Here is a 21,837-nt window from a genome sequence, read left to right on the forward strand (position 1 = left end):
GTGGGCCAGAGGGGGAGGGGTGACCTGGACCAGGAAATACATGGCGTATGGTACATCTGAGGGTGCGGCAGAGGACACTGGAAGTTCAAGAGTAGAGGTTGAGGTCTCCTCTAGAACTGTCCCACAATGTCTCAGCCCCAGTTTTTAGCTGTTCGTCAGACACACTAGCTGACTGTTCCTCTCTCTTGTTTTGTTGTTTTGTTTTTGCTCCGTGAGGTTTCGCTGGCCCGGGACATCCTCAATAAGCTTGTCCCGTCTCGACCTGCAGCAACCCCAAGACAGCAGAGTGCTCACTTAACTTCATCCGTCTCTGGGTGGACAGACTCACATTCTTGGTCAGGTAGTCGACTGCACCTTGGGGGAAAACACAAAATCAAACAGGATAAATAAACACAAACCAAGCATCGCTCTCTTGTTCTCCCCCTCATTGATACCCCTTCCCTACCTCTTTCAACAACAACTTGCATTTATATAGCACCTTTAAGGTAATAAAATGTCCCAAGGCACTTCACAGCAGCATAAATCAGACAAACATTCGACACTGAACTACGTAAGATGATGTTAGGACAGGCGTCTGAAAGCTTGGCCAAAGAGATAGGTTTTAAGGAGCATCTTAAAGAAGGGGACAGGTAGAGAGGCTGAGTTGGGCGGGGGGGGGGATATTCCAGAGCCTAGGACCTAGACTGCTGGAGGTACGGTCGCTAATGGTGGGGGCGAGGGGAGTGGGGGAGGCACGAGACTAGAATTGGAGGAACGCAGAGATCTCAGTGGGTTGTGAGGCTGGAGGAGGTTAAAGTGATAGGGAGGTTTGAGGCCATGGAGGGATATGGTCTCTCTCCCAGTACTTCTTCCAAGGGCTCATTCTTCATTTGTGAATGAAGTGCAGGTGGCTGTCCAACCATAAGGCAGCACCCATCCTATCCTCACCAACAGAGGACACTAGATGGTGATCACGAGCAACAAGTCGGTCTGACCTTTTTCCTTCTCTCTGTAACCCCTGGCCCCTGCTAAGATCAGCTAGCTCAGCATGGGCTGGGTTTAAACAGCACCAGGTCGGGTATTCGAACTGCGAGCCATTGGGGGAGGGGTTAACATGCTGAAGAACAATCAAGCTCATTGGGTGACTCAAGAGATTCAAATTGTGAACTCGTGAACATCTATCTGTAGTGACTGTACTGTGGGCAGTATTAATTCTGTGTTAAACGTAGGGTCTAATAACAAAAATGCACAATAAAACAACAAATATAGACGTTGCCCCTGTCCTGCATAACACTCAAAGGGTTAATTTTTTGGATTGGAATTTAGAATTGTGTTTAGGAGTGTGGGGAGCATCAAGGCAAGGCGTCAGGCTTCAGGTACAATGATGCAGTCCTGTATTTAAATGTGCTGGCTTGATTCACGTGGGATAATCTTTGTTTTCTGTTCATTACCTCTCCATTTTCTCTGCCAATAACTGTTCTGTGCGAGCTGGCACACCAGACAATCACTCCTGATAAACAAACAACATTTTCAGCATGAAGCTCTCGTCATCTCTCTGCCCCAAAGGGGGAGCGGTGTTCAATGGCAAGCCTTATTACCGAGCTGTCATTTCCATTTAAATTCACTTCATGGTCTCGCACTAAGTCTTTGATATTCCTTGGCACCAGTCTGGAGATGGGGGATTGGCTAATTAATACATTGAGCATGCTCTGTAGTCCAGTGAGCGCACCATGGCAGGATGACGCCTCATGGCTCCCAGCAGGCCTTTCTTCCCAATGGATGTTACCCGTGACCTTTGACCTGTGGCTCAGGGAGATTGGTTGCCTAGACTAAATCATTCAGAGTCCAGCTGAGAATTTGTTCTTCAATCTCTTCATATTATTTGTGGCCAGTACGGTTATGGAATGTCCAGGTTCAGACTGCATTTATGGGGTGTCTAGACATAGACTGCGTTTATGAGGTGTCTAGACGCAGACTGCGTTTATGGGGTGTCTGGGTTCAGACTACGTTTATAAGGTGTCTAGACGCAGACTGCGGTTATGGGTGTCTAGGTTCAGGCTACGGTTGTGGGGTGTCTAGATACAGACTGTGGTTATGGGGTGTCCAGATGCAGACTGCATTTATGGGGTGTCCAGATGCATACTGAGGTTATGGGGTATCCGGACCCTGACTGCGGTTATGTGGTATCTGGGTTCAGACTGCGGTTATAGGGTATCCGGACCCTGACTGCGGTTATGGGGTATTTGGGTTCAGACTGCGGTTCCTTCCATCCTTTGTACCAAGAATAAGCTATTCCAGAGTTATTTGAGGTAACAAGGCTGAGAATGGTGACTTCACACTGGGACCATCAGTGTGAGATCCTGGGGGCCTCTCTCAGACCCAGGTGTAAAACAGCAGATGGGAGTAGCAACTCTCTGCTCTCCTGCAGCCACAACAAGGATCAACTGTGCTGCAGTGGAATGATAGTGAGTGGATATCAGTACTTCACAATAGGGGGAGAACATTCAAGGAAGAAATATTCCTAGTGCTGAGACCATGCAGAGAGTAGCTGGGATGTCCCTGGCTGCAGATCAGGTTCATACTGAGTTAGCAGACTGAAGATAATTGGCAAAGCAAATCGGGCCTGGTGTGGGAGGATGAGCATGCACTGCCTGAAGGGGTGGTGGAAGCACTTTCAATAGTAACTTTCAAAAGGGAGTTGGTTAAATACTTGTAAAGGAAGAATTTGCAGGGCTGTGGGGAAAGAGCCACAGAGTGGAACTAATTGGATAGTTCTTTCAAAGAGCTAGAACAGACACGATGGGTTGAATGGCCTCTTTCTGTGCTGTACCATTCTATTGGTTGGTAACCGGTTGGGAGGTAGGAGACCGAGAGTAAGAATAATGGGTTCGTTCTCTGATTGGCGGACTGTGACAAGTGGTGTTCCCCAAGAGCCCTTAGCTTTTCACCGTATATATTACTGGCTTGGATGAAGGAATACAGCATTCTATGCCCAAGTTTACAGGTGGCACTAAATTTGGAGACAGAGTAAGTTGTGTGAATGGGAGAAGGAAGTTACAAAGGAACATAGGCAGACTAAAGTGAGCGGGCAAAACTGTGAGAGATGGAGTTCAATGTTGGGATGTGTGAGGTTATCTTTGAGTCTCAGAAAGATAAATCAGAATATTTAACTGTAGAAGAGGAGAGAGATTTGGGTGTGTATATGCACAAAATCATTAATAGCTAGTGGACAGGTACAAAAAATAATCAAAAAGTTTAATGGAATGTTGGCCGTTATCTCAAGGGGCTGGAATACAATTGGAAGGAAGTTAGAACAGCGCCTTGGTGAGAGCCCATCCGGTGTACTGCATTCAGTTGTGGGTCTCAGCGAGGATATATTGGTGTTGGAGACAGTGCAGTCTAGATTCACTGGAATGATACCAGAGATTAAAGGGTTAAATGATGGGGGTCAGTTGCACAAACTTGGGGTTGTATCCCCCTGAGGTTAGAGGGAAGGATGGTCTAATCGAGGGGTTTACAATGATAAAAGGATTCGATAGGGTACATCGGGAGAAACTAGTTCCTCTGGTGGGGGAAATACAGAGCAAGGGGGCACAATCTTCAAATGAGAGCCAGGCTATTCAGGAATGAAATCAGGAAACAATTTTCCACTTAAAGGGTAGTGAAAATCAGAAACTCTCTCCCTCAAAAGGCTGTGCATCCTGGGGGCTCAATAGAAATTTTCAAGCCAGAGATGGATAGATTTTTGTTGCGTAAGGATATCAAGGGATGTGCAAAAGCGGCAGCTCAATGGGTTCAGGTGCAGATCAGCCATGATCTAAGTGAAGGTAGAGTGGCTGCAGGGGCTGAATGGCCTCCTCCTCTTCCTATAGTTTCTGCTCTTGGACAGCTGGAAGTGGTGTGTCTGTGCAGACCTGGGTGAGGACAGAAATCGGATACAGCTGTGATGCCCCCAGAGTTAAATATCCCTGCTGACAGTCAAGTGGGGGTTTACTGATTGGTGCTATTTTAACTGTGCTATTTCTTACTGGTGTTCAAAAAAGACAAACCATAAAATCCAGCCTGACATGTGTAGGTTGACCTCTTAGATGAGGAGCTGGTGCCTGTGAAGTGTATATGCAGCATCTTGAGGAGACGGGGGAGTGAATTGAATAGATCTGGAAGGAACTACAGGCTTCAGCACGATTTCAAGTTCCCAAAGGATCAGCAAGAGCTTTGTTCCTAGAGGGTGGGATGGGGGTTGTGAGCTCATGAGAACCTCTGGGCTGTGTCACAGGTTTTGGGATACCCTCCAGGCTGATCCTGCAGTGTAAGCATGCAGGAACAGAAAGACCTGGGAGTGAATGTACACAAATCTTTAAAAAGGTGGCAGGACAAGTTGATACACTTCTTAAAAAGGCATAGGGGATCTTTGGCTTTATAAATAGAGGCATAGAGTACAGAAGCAAGGTAGGTATGCTAAACTTTTATAAAACACTGGTTAGGCCCCAGTTGGAATATTGTGTCCTGTTCTGGGCACCACACTTTAGGAAGGATGTGAAGGTATTGGGGACAGGGTGCAGAGGAGATTTATTAGAATGGTAAAAGGATGTGATGCGAGACTTCAGTTATGTGAAGAGACTGGAGAAGTTGAGACTGGAGAACTCCTTAGGACAGAGAAGGTTACTGGGAGATTTAAAAGAGGTGTTGAAAATTTTGAGGGGTTTTGATCAAGTAAATAAGGCAAAACTGTTTCCACTGACAGGAGAGTCAGATTTAAAGTGATTGGCAAAAGAATCAGAGGTGAGATGAGGAAGATATTTTTACGCAGAGAGTTGAACGCACTGCCTGAAAGGGCGGTGGAAGCAGATTCAATAGTAACTTTCAAAAGGTAATTGGATGAATACTTGAAGGGGGAAATTGCAGGGCTGTGGGGAAAGAGCAGAGGTGTGGAACTAATTGAATAGTTCTTTCAAAGAGCTAGCACAGACACACTGGGCCAAATGGCCTCCGTCTGTGCTGGAAGGTTCTCTGATGGTTCTGAACTAAACTAGTAAATGAGCTGAGATGTATTCAGTCTCCGTACAGGCCGCACATAAAGGGTGTGACTGACACCTTGCCCCGGGGCACTCGTTATTGGCAATATACGATAGCAGTATTTATTCGAGATTTATATCAAGTACACATGTCCGTTCACATCCAGAGGCAAGTGTGGGGAGGTCAGAGGTTGCTACACGCACTCGGTGAAAGGGAAAGCTGCTATTGATCCAGCCAGCTTCTGCAGAAGGTTTCAATTTAACGGCAGGAGCTAAAGACATTAGGAGCGGCTGCAGAGAGAGCGTGGAAAATCCGAACTGGGGTCGGAAAGGACAGGAGAAGGGCAGGACAGCGAGGATGGATGGGGGGGGGGGGTGGGGGGGGGAGGAAGAACCTCTGAACCCACTGAGCACAAGGGCTGTGTGACCAGGAAGCACTTATTAGTTTATCATCCGAGCTGCAAACAGCAAGTGGTCAGTGCGATTCCCCGTTCCTGTCTGGGTGACGGTTTCGCCTCCATAAATTTAACATCAAATTCCTATTTTCTAACCTGTCAGAAATTTCCTCTCGTCTCAAAACTTTTAAACAAATGGAAACCCTGCGTGGCTTAAGTGAATGTTCATCTTTAAACCTGGAGATGGCTCTCCTACTCCTACTCTTACACTCAGAAAGCAGCAGGCTGATAAAGCAACCCCTTTCAAAATGCCCTCGCTGCAGCATTCCAGATTACACCACAAACCCAACTCCGAAATAACACACCCCATAACATTCTGACATAACACCCGCCCCCTCACAGTAACACTCAGAAAAATTACCCCTCACTAGAACACCCTGCTATAACAGACCCCTCACGGTAACACACTCATCTAAAACACCCCTCACTACAACACCCTGATATAACACACCCCTCACTGTAACACTCTGATATAACACACCCCTCACTGTAAACCTCTTAAACACACCCTTACCATAATTCTCTGATATACCACAACCCTGACTGTAACACTCTGGTATAACACACCTCCACTATAACAATGTGATATAACGCACACCTCAGGTAACAATCTAATGTAACACTCTCCTCACTCTAACACTGTGATATAACACGCCCTAAACTGTAACATTGTGATATAGCACACCCCTCACTGTAACACTGTGGTATAACACACAACGCTCACTGTAGCACCCTGATATAACACACCCCTCACTGTAACAATCTTGTATAATACACCCCTCAGTGTAACACTCTGAAATATCACCCTCCTCACTGTAACACTGATGTAAGGTTGCCTGAAAAAGTGGTAAGCCTGAGGATTGGACACAATTTAGAATCCAGCAAAGGATGGCCAAGAAACTGATACAGAAAGGGAAAAGAGAATATGAAAGCAAGCTAGCAAGAAACATAAAGGCGGACTATGAAAAGCTTCTTTCGGTATGTGAAAAGGAAAGGATTTGCAAGGGCAAATGTGGGTCCATTACAGGCAGAGACAGGAGAATTTATAATGGAGTATAGGAAAATGGCAGAGAAACTAAATTACTTAGTGTCCGTTTTCAAGGAGGAAGATACAGAAAGTCTCGCAGAAATATTAGGGAAGCAAGGGACGTGTGAAGATGAGGAACTGAAAGAAATTAGTATTAATAAAGAGGTAGTACTCGCAAAACTAACTGGGTTGAAGGTTGATAAATCCCCTGGACCAGATGAGCTACATCCCAGAGTGTGGAAGAAAGTCACTATAGAGAGACTGAATGTATTGGTGGTTATTTTTCAAAGTTCTATAGATTCTGGAAAGGTTCCTGCAGACTGGAAAGTAGCAAATGTAACCCCACTATTTAAGAAAGGAGGGAGAGAGAAAACGGGGAACTACAGACCTATTTGTTTGACGTCAATAGTAGAGAAAATGTTAGAATCTATTATAAAGGATGTGATAACTAGAGACTTAGAAAATAATATGATTGGGCAGAGTCAACATGGATTTATGAAAAGAAAAGCATGTTTGAATAACGTGTTGGGAGTTTTTTGAGGATGTTACTTGTAGCAAAGATAAAGGAGAACCAGTGGATGTGGTGAATTGGGATTTTCAGAAAGCTTTTGATAAGGTCCTACACAGGAGGTTAGTAAACAAAATTGGAGTACATGGGATTGGGGGTAATATACTGGTATGGATTGAGAATTGTTACCGGACAGAAAGCAGAGAGTAGGAATAAACGGTTCATTCTCAGGATGGCAGGCTGTTACTAGTGGGGTACTGCAAGGATCAGTGCTGGGGCCACAGCTGTTCATAATATATATAAATGATTTGGATGTGGGGACCAAATGTAATATTTCCAAATTTGCTGATGACACAAAACTAGGTGGGAATGTAAGTTGTGAAGAGGATACAAGGAGGCTTCAAGGGGACTTGAACAGGCTAAGTGAATGGGCAAGAACATGGCAGATGGAATATAATGTGAATAAGTGTGAGTTTATCCACTTTGGTCAAAAAAACAGAAAGACAGAGTATTTCTTAAATGGTGAGGGGTTGGGAAGTGTTGATGTCCAAAGAGACCTTTGTGTCCTTGTTCATGAGTCACTAAAAGCTAGCATGCAGGTGCAGTAAGCAATTAAGGCGACAAATGGTATGTTGGCCTTCATCGCAAGGGGTTTTGAGTACAGGAGTAAGGAAGTCTTGCTGCAATTGTATAGAGCCTTGGTGAGACCGCACCTGGAGTATTGTGTACAGTTTTGGTCTCCTCATCCAAGGAAGGATATACTTGCCATAGAGAGAGTGCAATGGGCATTCACCAGACTAATCCCTGGGATGGCAGGATTGTCTTATGAGAGATTGAGGAAACTAGGCCTGTATACTCTTGAGTTTCAAAGAATGAGAGCAACCTCATTGAAACTTGAAAAATTCTTACAAGGCGTTACAGGGTGGATGTAGATAGGATGTTTCCCTGGGCTGGTGAATTTAGAACCAGGGGACACAGTCTCAGAATAAGGGATAGGCTATTTAAGACTGAGATGAGGAGGAATTTCTTTACTCAGATGGTGGTGAATCATTGGAATTTGCTACCCCAGAGAGCTGTGGAAGCTCAATCATTGAGCATGTTCAAGACATAAATAAATGGATATCTGGATACTAATAACATCAAGGCATATGGGGAGAGCGTGGGAAAGTGGCATTGAGGGAGATGATCATCCATGATCTAACTGAGTGCCGGAGAAGGCTTCACAGGCTGAATGGCCAACTCCTGTTTCTATGTTCCTATAACACATTCCTTCTCTGTAACACTCAGATATAACACATTCCTCACTGTAACACTGATATATCCCACACCCCTCACTGTAACAATCTGATATAACACACCCCTCACTGTAACACTGATATAACACACTCCTCACTGTAACAATCTGATATAACACACCCCTCACTGTAACACTGATATAACACACTCCTCACTGTAACACTGATATAACACACCCCTCACTGTAACAATCTGATATAACACACCCCTCACTGTAACACTGATATAACACACTCCTCACTGTAACACTGATATAACACACTCCTCACTGTAACAATCTGATATAACACACTCCTCACTGTAACAATCTGATATAACACACTCCTCACTGTAACAATCTGATATAACACACCCCTCACTGTAACACTGATATAACACACTCCTCACTGTAACACTGATATAACACACTCCTCACTGTAACACTGATATAACACACTCCTCACTGTAACAATCTGATATAACACACCCCTCAATGATCCTGTAACTGTGATATAACACATCCCTCAATGATCCTGTAACTGTGATATAACACACCCCTCACTAACATTCAGATATACCCCACACTCCTCACTGTAACAATCTGATATAACACATCCCTCAATGATCCTGTAACTGTGATATAACACACCCCTCACGCAACACTAATATTCTGATATAACACATCCCTTAATGCAACACTTTGATATAACAAACACCCTCACTGTTAACCACCAATATAACAGTCTCCCCACTGCAGTACTCATATAACACACACCACTCATTGCAACACTCTGATTATATATCCCCCACACTGTAACACTGATATAAGACACCCCTCACTATAACACCCTGATATAAGACACCCCTCACTATAAAACCCTGATATAACACACCCCTCACTAGAACACCCTGATATAACACACCCCTCACTAGAACACCCTGATATAAGACACCCCTCACTATAACACCCTGATATAACACACCCCTCACTATAACACCCTGATATAAGACACCCCTCACTATAACACCCTGATATAAGACACCCCTCACTAGAACACCCTGATATAAGACACCCCTCACTATAACACCCAGATATAAGACACCCCTCACTATAACACCCTGATATAACACACCCCTCACTATAACACCCTGATATAACACACCCCTCACTAGAACACCCTGATATAAGACACCCCTCACTATAACACCCAGATATAAGACACCCCTCACTATAACACCCAGATATAAGACACCCCTCACGAGAACACCCTGATATAAGACACCCCTCACGAGAACACCCTGATATAACACACCCCTCACTAGAATACCCTGATATAACACACCCCTCACTAGAACACCCTGATATAACACACCCCTCACTAGAACACCCTGATATAACACACCCCTCACTAGAACACCCTGATATAACACACCCCTCACTAGAACACCCTGATATAACACACCCCTCACTAGAACACCCTGATATAACACACCCCTCACTAGAACACCCTGATATAACACACCCCTCACTAGAATACCCTGATATAACACACCCCTCACTAGAACACCCTGATATAACACACCCCTCACTAGAACACCCTGATATAACACACCCCTCACTAGAACACCCTGATATAACACACCCCTCACTAGAACACCCTGATATAACACACCCCTCACTAGAATACCCTGATATAACACACCCCTCACGAGAACACCCTGATATAACACACCCCTCACTAGAACACCCTGATATAACACACCCCTCACTAGAATACCCTGATATAACACACCCCTCACGAGAACACCCTGATATTACACACCCCTCACTAGAACACCCTGATATAACACACCCCTCACTAGAACACCCTGATATAACACACCCCTCACTAGAACACCCTGATATAACACACCCCTCACTAGAACACCCTGATATAACACACCCCTCACTAGAATACCCTGATATAACACACCCCTCACGAGAACACCCTGATATAACACACCCCTCACTAGAACACCCTGATATAACACACCCCTCACTAGAATACCCTGATATAACACACCCCTCACGAGAACACCCTGATATAACACACCCCTCACTAGAACACCCTGATATAACACACCCCTCACTAGAACACCCTGATATAACACACCCCTCACTAGAACACCCTGATATAACACACCCCTCACTAGAACACCCTGATATAACACACCCCTCACTAGAACACCCTGATATAACACACCCCTCACTAGAATACCCTGATATAACACACCCCTCACGAGAACACCCTGATATAACACACCCCTCACTAGAACACCCTGATATAACACACCCCTCACTAGAACACCCTGATATAACACACCCCTCACTAGAACACCCTGATATAACACACCCCTCACTGCAACAGGATTTCACACGGGCCAGTAGTTATGCCCCATTGATCACAAAGTCTGTATGTGCTGAGATGTGTTGAAGTTCACTATCAGATTTCGGACCCTGCTCAGTGCGATTCCAAGATGTTTCCAATATTCTGAACAATTTTTCTGTGGCAGCACGAGATGATACTGCAGAGCGGGAAGAAAATGAAGGAATTGGAGCGTTGAGCCCAGCTTTACATTCAAATTGTTTTTCTGATTCCCGCTCTATCACCATGGCCTGTGCCCAACCGTCAATGACCCACAAAACATGCCTCCTCTGTCAGCCTGGACTATGAGTGTTGACTGGAAGTTCACCAGTTGAAACCTGATTGTATCCTTATCCAGTGAGCACAGACACTGTGAGCAAGAGGTCAGTGACAGTGATCAGGGAAGGGGGTTTCCTGCATTTTCCTCCCTCCCTAACTCAAGGTCATTGAGTTTAATTGTAGTGCTCTTAATGCCTATGCAGAGTGAGTCAAGGATTAAAGCTGGGCCTCCCTGCTCTGTGTGACATGGGGATGGGGCCCCCATTCCCCCGTTACTGCTGTCCTCCCTGGGTGTACATCCAGGTGATGCTTACTCTGTCCATACTGGGCATACTGGTAGCCGGGCACAGGGTCCATGCTGTATCCGGATGTACTGTAGGCGGGCGTGCAGTAGGACTGTGAGCTGGGCAGGCTCTCCACACCCTTGATGGAATCGGTGCGCTGGCTGCAGCTGGCGGAGAGCGGGTTAGCGGTGTCCAGGCTCCCGTGCAGCGGGGAGATGGAGAAGTCGTGCTGTGGCTGAGGGGGGACCGCTCCGGGGTTACTCAGGATACTCATCACCTGCGGAAAAGAGAGAAAGAGAGAGAGAGAGAGAGAGGGGAGAGGTTAATGGAGAGATAGGACACCGGGATTCTAGCATGGGCTGGAGGGAGGGGAGGAGGTGAGAAAGGGGACAGGGGTGGGGAGACGGAGGCTGAGGCTGGGGGAGAGGTGAGGGAAGGGGCCTGAGAGGCACAGGGGAGGGTGAAATGGAGAGGGAGGGCTTGGGTGGAGGAAAGAGAGGACCAAGAAGGATAGACAATGAGGGAGGTTGAAACTCTGAGTCTTTCAGGCACTGGCTGTTTGGGAGAGCAGTAAATGCCCGTTCCTGCAGGCTCCAGGGCTCTGCCCCTAATCCCATGAGTGCAGCTTGGGTGAAGAGAGAGTCAGTCTGGACTCTAACACTTCCCTGGTAGAATACTCACCATTTAGGCTCTTCCATATTCCAAGCATGAGGGGTCAGGGAAGGAGATAGAGATAGAGGCAGGGGGTAGAGGCAGGGGGTGGGCATGGGGTAGAGGCGGGGGGCGGGGGGCGGGAATGAGGTAGGGGCGGGAATGGGATAGAGGCGGGGGGCGGGCATGGGATAGAGGCGGGGGGGGGGGCGGGAGGCGGGGGGCGGGAATGGGATAGAGGCGGGGGGCGGGAATGGGATAGGGTAGGGTAGTGACATGCCAGCCATCTAAACACCATTTTCTGACTTGAAGCTCAGGAAGAAGTTCAGAGGAGAATTACCAATAATCGGATCAGACACAGCATGAAAACTATACCGTCGCACGCATGTACATGCTGTGTGAGTGTGAGGGAGGCAGGGGGCACTGCCCCCAAAACTGTGGTGGGAATCATCACCTTTTAACTTCACGTTTCCCAAATATTCCAAACACTGTCACATGGAGCAGGAGCTGTCCTCATGGTGGCAGTGTCAACACAGTGATCAAACACACTGAGCAAAACAGGAGGCCAGTTTTATGCCAAAATACGAGTTCATGATCCTATTAAACACCGACCAGCCTCAGTCAGGGAAGGAAATGGTTTTTTTAAAAAACAAAACATGCTGGCCATGATTTGCTCCTCTCCCCTTCCCCGATGGGGATGTGTAAAAGCAAGGTCGATGGTTCCTGAATAGAAATGAAAAAGTCAGCAACATCTGTAATGCTTTATCTGATCGGCACTGGGTGGCTGGGGGATGGGGGGGATGGGCGGAGGTAGTGGGACCCTCTGAGCTGCTCGGTTGTCAATCACACAGACTGACAGGACTCCTCAGAAATTATAAACAGCCCGCAGTGATTACTGGCGGTAGATGCAGTTGGTTTGCTCACTGATCAAGGCTCTGCTCTGAAAACTTTCCACAGGCTGGGATGTTGGATGCTCCGTGGGCTGGGGAGGATGGTGTTCGAGATAAATCCAAGAGGTAAGGATAAACACAGCGTCTCAGTGAAAGATACGCAAAGCACCCTCAGGGCATCTCACACTTTCCCTGCGAGATAGTCATTCTTTCAGAGAGAAAAGTAATTAATTCTGGCAACTTCAGAGCCAGCAGCCTCAGGGAGTGCTAATCCCGCAGGGACCATTACTTAACCCACACAAACAACAAGCTATCTGTTCCACTTAACATGTGCTACTGCTAAAGAGAGAGTTTCACTGTCAGGACCCCTTTTAAAGATGGAGTAAGTAACAGGGCACTGGGGGAGAGGTGTCACTGAGTGATGGTGTGAGGGAGGTGGATTAACATTCTCAGAGATACAGTCAGTGACATGGTGCTGGGGGGGAGGTTAATCTCGCTCCCTCACAATGTTGCTCAGTAACTTGCCCCCAGCGGCAGGAGCCTGAACCCCAGTGAGAGTCAGCACCTTCAGGGGAGGAGGGGACCTGAACCCCAGTGAGAGTCAGCACCTTCAGGAGAGGAGGGGACCTGAACCCCAGTGAGAGTCAGCACCTTCAGGAGAGGAGGGGGCCTGAACCCCAATGAGAGTCAGCATCTTCAGGAGAGGAGGGGGCCTGAACCCCAGTGAGAGTCAGCACCTTCAGGAGAGGAGGGGACCTGAACCCCAGTGAGAGTCAGCACCTTCAGAAGAGGAGGGGACCTGAACCCCAGTGAGAGTCAGCACCTTCAGGAGAGGAGGGGACCTGAACCCCAGTGAGAGTCAGCACCTTCAGGAGAGGAGGGGGCCTGAACCCCAGTGAGAGTCAGCACCTTCAGGAGAGGAGGGGGCCTGAACCCCAGTGAGAGTCAGCACCTTCAGGAGAGGAGGGGACCTGAACCCCAGCGAGAGTCAGCACCTTCAGGAGAGGAGGGGGCCTGAACCCCAGCGAGAGTCAGCACCTTCAGGAGAGGAGGGGACCTGAACCCCAGCGAGAGTAAGCACCTTCAGGAGAGGTGGTTGGGGGAGTGCGGGGAAATTAGATTAAATTATTTTTAAATCCATGGAAGTTTCTGAAATGCTCAGTTTGAAAACTGACACCCACAAAAAGTGCCGAAAAAGTGTCCCTATAATACAGCAGTAATCCAGTTTTTATTCACTCATTATTTGCGTAGGATTCTCATGGAATATCAGCCTGCTGTTCTGAGGATGGAATTCCAGAGCCCATTTTAGACTGTGATGTTATTAAAACATCGTCTAAAATGCAAGCTGTGAATGGTTGGTGCGAGGAATCACTTCACCGCTCAGCAATGTGACAAGGGCCTACAGTCTCAGCTCCTCTCATTCCCACCCGGATATACTTTCACTCCTTGGCAGGACCTGGGGATTTATAAAGCCAACAGGGCAAGATTCAGGCTACAATCGCACACAGCTCTCCATCTAACCTTTATGTTAGGAAGCTATAAAACATTGCGGGATGTTATGAGATGCTTATCATTTAAAGGGGCAGTGTCTGCTGATAATATGTTTGCGCTGTGTTTCACATCATAACAGTGGGGGGGGGGGGCGCGGGGGGGGGGAAGAGGGGGAAGATGTCTTAGTTTATTAATTCCCATGATAGCACCTGCCAGTATGTGCGTTGACATGATTTCACTGCCAGCTTGACTCGGTTGAGCATTATGGGCTCAAACTCCACAATTCAGTGCAGTACCGAGGGAGCTCTGCACTGTCGGAGGGGCAGTACCGAGGGAGCTCTGCACTATCGGAGGGGCAGTACCGAGGCAGCTCTGCACTGCCGGAGGGGCAGTACCGAGGCAGCTCTGCACTGTCGGAGGGGCAGTAGCGAGGCAGCTCTGCACTGTCGGAGGGGCAGTACCGAGGCAGCTCTGCACTGCCGGAGGGGCAGTACCGAGGCAGCTCTGCACTGCCGGAGGGGCAGTACCGAGGCAGCTCTGCACTGCCGGAGGGGCAGTACCGAGGCAGCTCTGCACTGCCGGAGGGGCAGTACCGAGGCAGCTCTGCACTGCCGGAGGGGCAGTACCGAGGCAGCTCTGCACTGCCGGAAGGGCAGTACCGAGGCAGCTCTGCACTGCCGGAGGGGCAGTACCGAGGGAGCTCTGCACTGCCGGAGGGGCAGTACCGAGGGAGCTCTGCACTGCCGGAGGGGCAGTACCGAGGGAGCTCTGCACTGTCGGAGGGGCAGTACCGAGGCAGCTCTGCACTGTCGGAGGGGCAGTACCGAGGCAGCTCTGCACTGCCGGAGGGGCAGTACCGAGGCAGCTCTGCACTGCCGGAGGGGCAGTACCGAGGCAGCTCTGCACTGCCGGAGGGGCAGTACCGAGGCAGCTCTGCACTGCCGGAGGGGCAGTACCGAGGGAGCTCTGCACTGCCGGAGGGGCAGTACCGAGGCAGCTCTGCACTGCCGGAGGGGCAGTACCGAGGCAGCTCTGCACTGCCGGAGGGGCAGTACCGAGGCAGCTCTGCACTGCCGGAGGGGCAGTACCGAGGCAGCTCTGCACTGCCGGAGGGGCAGTACCGAGGGAGCTCTGCACTGCCGGAGGGGCAGTACCGAGGGAGCTCTGCACTGCCGGAGGGGCAGTACCGAGGGAGCTCTGCACTGCCGGAGGGGCAGTACCGAGGCAGCTCTGCACTGCCGGAGGGGCAGTACCGAGGCAGCTCTGCACTGTCGGAGGGGCAGTACCGAGGCAGCTCTGCACTGTCGGAGGGGCAGTACCGAGGCAGCTCTGCACTGCCGGAGGGGCAGTACCGAGGCAGCTCTGCACTGCCGGAGGGGCAGTACCGAGGGAGCTCTGCACTGCCGGAGGGGCAGTACCGAGGGAGCTCTGCACTGCCGGAGGGGCAGTACCGAGGGAGCTCTGCACTGCCGGAGGGGCAGTACCGAGGGAGCTCTGCACTGCCGGAGGGGCAGTACCGAGGGAGCTCTGCACTGCCGGAGGGGCAGTACCGAGGGAGCTCTGCACTGCCGGAGGGGCAGTACCGAGGCAGCTCTGCACTGTCGGAGGGGCAGTACCGAGGCAGCTCTGCACTGTCGGAGGGGCAGTACCGAGGCAGCTCTGCACTGTCGGAGGGGCAGTACCGAGGCAGCTCTGCACTGTCGGAGGGGCAGTACCGAGGCAGCTCTGCACTGTCGGAGGGGCAGTACCGAGGCAGCTCTGCACTGTCGGAGGGGCAGTACCGAGGCAGCTCTGCACTGTCGGAGGGGCAGTACCGAGGCAGCTCTGCACTGTCGGAGGGGCAGTACCGAGGCAGCTCTGCACTGTCGGAGGGGCAGTACCGAGGCAGCTCTGCACTGTCGGAGGGGCAGTACCGAGGCAGCTCTGCACTGTCGGAGGGGCAGTACCGAGGCAGCTCTGCACTGTCGGAGGGGCAGTACCGAGGCAGCTCTGCACAGCCGGAGGAAATGCTGTAGTGTCAGAGGGTTAGTACTGTGGGAGCTCTGCACTGTCGGAAGGGCCGTCTTTCAGATGAGTTGCTAAATCAAGCCCCCGTCTGCTTGTTCAGTTAAATGATAAACATTTTAAAGGTAACTCGACCAGATCCTAATGTTCCACCCTCCATCACTTTGGGATCGAGCCATGAGCAAAAGGGGCTCCCACATACACCTACATAATCTCAGTCACTGCAAGTCATGTTTTGAGGCACATTTCAGCTCAAAGAGGTGCATTTATAGAACAAGTTGTTGGAAAGCTGAGACTCGAGTTCAGCTCAATAACTTCGCCCCAAGTTTTCTGCAGTTGTTGTTAAACACCCCAAAATTCAATTGTGAAGACATTCTAGAGCAGGAGGACCACTTTCCCATGCAGTAGTGCTACTGCCAACAAAATGCTCCCAGCCTCAATGAAAACTGTCACGTCAGTCATGGCTTAGTGGTAGCTCTCTTGCCTTTGAGTCAGAAGGTTGAGGGTTTAAGCTCCACTTCCAGAGATTTGAGCGTGTAATCCAGGCTGACACTCCCAGTTCAGTATTGAGGGAGTGCTTCACTGTCGGACGTGCTGTCTTTTGGATGAGGTATTAAACTGAAGCCCTGTCCGCCCTCTAAAATGGACGTAAAAGATCTGATGGAACTATCTGAAGAAGAGCAAGGGAGTTCTCTGTGGCATCCTTGTTAATATTTATCCCTGAACCACATTACTAAAACAGATTATGTGTTATTATCACATTGCTGTTTTGGGACCCTAATGTACGGAACTTGACTGTTACAATATAGTTGGCAAATGTGGTTGACTCTTAGAAATGCCCTCTGAAATGGCCTAGTGAGCCACTCAGTTCACGGGCAATTAGGGATGGGCAATAAATGCTGACCTTGCCAGCGATGCTCATATCCCACAAACGAAGAAAGAAAAAAAAAGGTGGATGTTCCATGAGTATTGGTACTGGGACCACTGTTGTTCACTATTTACATATAAACAATTCAGACTTGCGAATCGGAAGTAGAATTTCAAAATCTGCAGATGATGCAAATTGGGGAATGTAGTTAATTCAGAGGAGGACTGCAGCAGGAAGACATCAATAAACTTGCATAATAGGCATGTGCTTGGAAATTGAATTTCAATATAGATAAAATGCTAAGTAGTACAGTTTAGCAGGAAGAATAAGGAGGCCACATACACCTTAGAAAAGAAGTGTCTTTGAGAAGTAGAGGAATGGCAGGATCTGGGAGTATAGAAACACAGATTGCTAAAAGTAGTGACACAAGTTACCAAGGCCATAAGTAAACAAAGCAATGGGGGTTCATTTCTAGAGGGACAGAATTGAAAAGCAGAGAAGTTATGTTAAATTTGTACAGAACCTTGGTTAGACCACACTTGGAGCACTGTGAACAGTTCTGGTCTCTATATTATAAAAAGGATATAAAGGAACTGGAGAAGGTGCAGAAAAGATTTACTAGGATGATACCAGAACTGAGAGGTTATAGCTTTCAGGATAGATTGTACTGGGTGCGGGCTCTTTTCTCTAGAAAAGACAAGATTGAAGCGTGACTTGTTGCAGGTCTTGAAGATTATGAAAGGATTTGATAGGCTAGACATAGAGAAAATGTTTCCACTTGCAAACAAGCCCAGAACTAGAGGGCTTAAATATAAGATGGTCACTAATAAATCCAATAAGGAATTCAGGAGAAACGGGTAGCACAGTGGCGCAGTGGTTAGCACCGCAGCCTCACAGCTCTAGGGACCCGGGTTCAATTCTGGGTACTGCCTGTGCGGAGTTTGCAAGTTCTCCCTGTGACAGCGTGGGTTTCCTCCGGGTGCTCCGGTTTCCTCCCACAGCCAAAGACTTGCAGGTGATAGGTAAATTGGCCATTATAAATTGCCCCTAGTGTAGTAGGTGGTAGGGAATATGGGATTACTGTAGGGTTAGTATAAATGGGTGGTTCTTGGTCGGCACAGACTCGGTGAGCCGAAGGGCCTGTTTCAGTGCTGTATCTCTAAATAAATAAAAATAAAAAATCTTTACCCAGACAGTGGTTAGACCGTGAAACTCATTACCACAGAGAATAGTTGAAACGAATAGCATAGATACATTTAACTAGATAAATACAGAGAGAAAGGAAGAGAGGGTTTTTTTTTAATTCATGGCATGGGATGTGGGCGTCGCTGTCCAGGCCAGCATTGTTGCCCATCCCTAATTGCCCATGAGAAGGTGGTGGTGAGCTGTCTTCTTGAACCGCTGCAGTCCATGTGGGATAGGTACACCCACAGTCCTGTTAGGAAGGGAGTTCCAGGATTTTGACCCAGCGACAGTGAAGGAACGGCAATATAGTTCCAAGTCAGGATGGTGTGTGACTTGGAGGGGAACTTGCAGGTGGTGGTGTTCCCATACATCTGCTGCCCTTGTCCTTCTAGGTGGAAGAGGTCGTGGGTTTGGAAGGTGCTGTTAAAGGAGCCTTGGTGCATTGCTGCAGTGCATCTTGTAGATGGTACACACTGCTGCCTCTGTACATCAGTGGTGGAGGGAGTGAATGCTGAAGGTGGTGGATGGGGTGCTGATCAAGTGAACTGCTTTGTCCTGGATGGTGTCGAGCTTGTTGAGTGTTGTTGGAGCTGAACCCATCCAGGCAAGTGGAGAGTATTCCATCACACTCCTGACTTGTGCCTTGTAGATGGTGGACAGGCTTTGGGCAGTCAGGAGGTGAGTTACTCGCTACAGGATTCCTAGCCTCTGACCTGCTCTTGTAGCCACGGTATTTATATGGCTACTCCAGTTCAGTTTCTGGTCAATGGTAACCCCCCAGGATGTTGATAGTGGGGGATACAGCGATGATAATGCCATTGAATGTCAAGGGGAGATGGTTGGATTCTCTCTTGTTGGAGATGATCATTGCCTGACACTTGTGTGGCACAAATGTTACTTGCCTCTTATCAGCCCAAGCCCAAATGTTGTCCAGGTCTTGGACATGGGCTGCGAATGATGCTGAACATTGTGCAATCATAAGTGAACATCCCCACTTCTGACCTTATGATGGAGGAAGGTCATTGATGAAGCAGCTGAGGAGGGTTGCACCTAGGACACTACCCTGAGGAACTCCAGCAGTGATGTCCTGGGGCTGAGATGTTTGGCCTCCAACAACCACAACCATCTTCCTTTGTGCAAGATATGAATCCAGCTGGTGGAGAGTTTTCCCCAATTCCCAGATGAGATTAGATGATGAGGAGTAGGAGGGAGGAGGGTCATGTGGAGCACAAACACTGACAAGGTCCTGTTGAGCCGAGTGGTCTGTTTCAGTGCTGTAAATACTTGTTACTACTTGGGAAGGGCAGCCTGGTGATGCTGCGTACTAACTCCAATGATCATTCAATAGATGCCAGAAAGAATTTATTTCAGGCCGAAAATGAAACATAATTTTTTTATTAAGAAACTGAAACAAAATATGGCTCTATTGGCCTCGGTACCATTGGGTTAGAGAAGGGAAGAGTTAGTCAGGGTTCCTGCTCCTGATCTCCATCCAGTGACCGTGCCAGAAGGTGTGAGAGTACGGGTGTGTACAGGGGTGTGTGTGTGTGAAGGGGTGTTTGTGTGTACATGGATGTATGTGTGTGTACATGGATGTATGTGTGTGTACATGGATGTATGTGTGTGTCTACGCACAGATGAGGGCAGGACTGGCCTTGGCTGCACTGCCTCCCACAGTTGATCACCTCAATGACACGTGGGGTAATTTTCTGAGCTGGCAGTCCTGGCGAGGAACAGATATCAGGAGCTAAGGTGTGTGCTTACCCTAGAATGCAAACTCAGAAAATTGCAACTCACAATGTCTCCTTGTGTGTGTAGCAGGCGGTGGGGGAAGGGGACAGTGTGTCGGGGGGGGGGTGGAAACGATAGTTGACCCCCATGGACTGTCAGCCGGAGTTATAAAACTGGAGCATGGATTGGAAGGAGTTGAAGAAATGCAGTTCAATAAAACGCTGAACTAACAGCGAATGGGAGGTGCCTTTATTTTATTGCGCTGTAATACAACTATGTTACCCTGAGTGAAACTGAAATCCGTTTTCACTCCATGTATAATTGGTAATAAAAGTGTTTTTTCGCTTTGTATTCGATGGAGGCCAGTACAATTCCTGACTGCTGTGTGGTGTGAAGGACTGAGAACTGTTGGCAAATGATTTTGATTAAGGTTTAAAGTTCTCTCTCTGTCTCTCTCCACGCTCAGTATTAAGAGTGCGCACTAACCCCCGCCAGGCACAAGTAATAGACTACACCGAGTGACTTATTGGATCCAAACGAGGTTTCTCGAGATCTTTCGGGTCTCCTCAGTGGTTTCAATGAAAAGTGAAAGAGAGTCAAAGTACAAAGAGTAACAAGGGCAGCCTGTGCTGCCTGAGGCGACACTGTGTGCTGCACTGATAGAGCAAGTTTCAGAACCCTGTCCTCCACTCTATCAGTCAGTCCCTGTAATCTATATCGAGTGGAGGAGGAGGCTGTGAAGGGAATAGGAAAGGTGCAGAAGCAAAAGGAGGGGGCACAAGACAACAGTTACAAAACCAGATCGAACTGTTTAAAAATCTTTTTCTTTAAAGCACTGCTTCGGGTGGATTGTCTGAAAGCTAGCAAGCTCAAGACAAGAGATGGAGGTCATTTTATTTCAAAGGGGGAAAAACAATTGGAAAATAGGGCTGAATGAAACTCTAAGTGAATGCAATTCACAGGAAGTTAATTTACTCGGCAAACCCGATAGCAATTAAACGAATACCCAATGTGTCCCAAACATGCTGCAGCATTATCGGCCTGTCTCAGTGACTGACAAATGCAACTAATTTCAGGTAACTTAATCCCTTCATATTAATATTTCACTTTGCTGATGGGAGTTGAATTCTTGAAATACTGTTTAACCCTTTGGTAGATCACACTGAGTTAGCACCCACTGTCCAACCCCTCTCCCACTGGGTGACACTGAGTTAGCACCCACTGTCCAACCCCTCACCCACTGGGTGACACTGAGCTAGCACCCACTGTCCAACCCCTCTCCCACTGGGTGACACTGAGCTTGCACCTACTGTCCAACCCCTCTCCCACTGGGTGACACTGAGTTAGCACCCACTGTCCAACCCCTCTCCCACTGGGTGACACTGAGCTTGCACCTACTGTCCCGTCCCTCTCCCACTGTCCAACCCCTCTCCCACTGGGTTACACTGCACTAGCACCCACTATAAAACCCCTCTCCCACTGGGTGACACTGAGCTAGCACCCACTGTCCAACCCCTCTCCCACTGGGTGACACTGAGTTAGCACCCACTGTCCAACCCCTCTCCCACTGGGTGACACTGAGCTTGCACCTACTGTCCCGTCCCTCTCCCACTGTCCAACCCCTCTCCCACTGGGTTACACTGCACTAGCACCCACTATAAAACCCCTCTCCCACTAGGTGACACTGAGCTTGCACTCTGTCCAACCCCTCTCCCACTATAAAACCCCTCTCCCACTGGGTTACACTGCACTAGCACCCACTATAAAACCCCTCTCCCACTGGGTGCCAC

The 21,837-nt window shown here is 48.5% G+C and overlaps 1 protein-coding gene across 2 annotated transcripts in view; it reads right to left on the bottom strand.

Moving 5' to 3' along the window:
- Positions 1–238: 238 nt before the first annotated feature.
- LOC137351896 (paired box protein Pax-7) overlaps positions 239–21,837 on the bottom strand; it is a 189,506-nt gene continuing 167,907 nt past the window's right edge. For both annotated transcript variants that reach the window (XM_068016767.1, XM_068016766.1), the window contains exons 8-9: positions 11,258–11,504; positions 239–354 (exon numbers count right to left, since the gene is read on the bottom strand). In XM_068016767.1, coding sequence (XP_067872868.1) covers positions 239–354; positions 11,258–11,504 — 363 coding nt within the window. The remainder of the gene's footprint in view (positions 355–11,257; positions 11,505–21,837) is intronic.

This window comes from Heterodontus francisci, chromosome 37, assembly GCF_036365525.1.
Source record: "Heterodontus francisci isolate sHetFra1 chromosome 37, sHetFra1.hap1, whole genome shotgun sequence".
Classification (NCBI taxonomy): Eukaryota; Metazoa; Chordata; class Chondrichthyes; order Heterodontiformes; family Heterodontidae; genus Heterodontus; species Heterodontus francisci.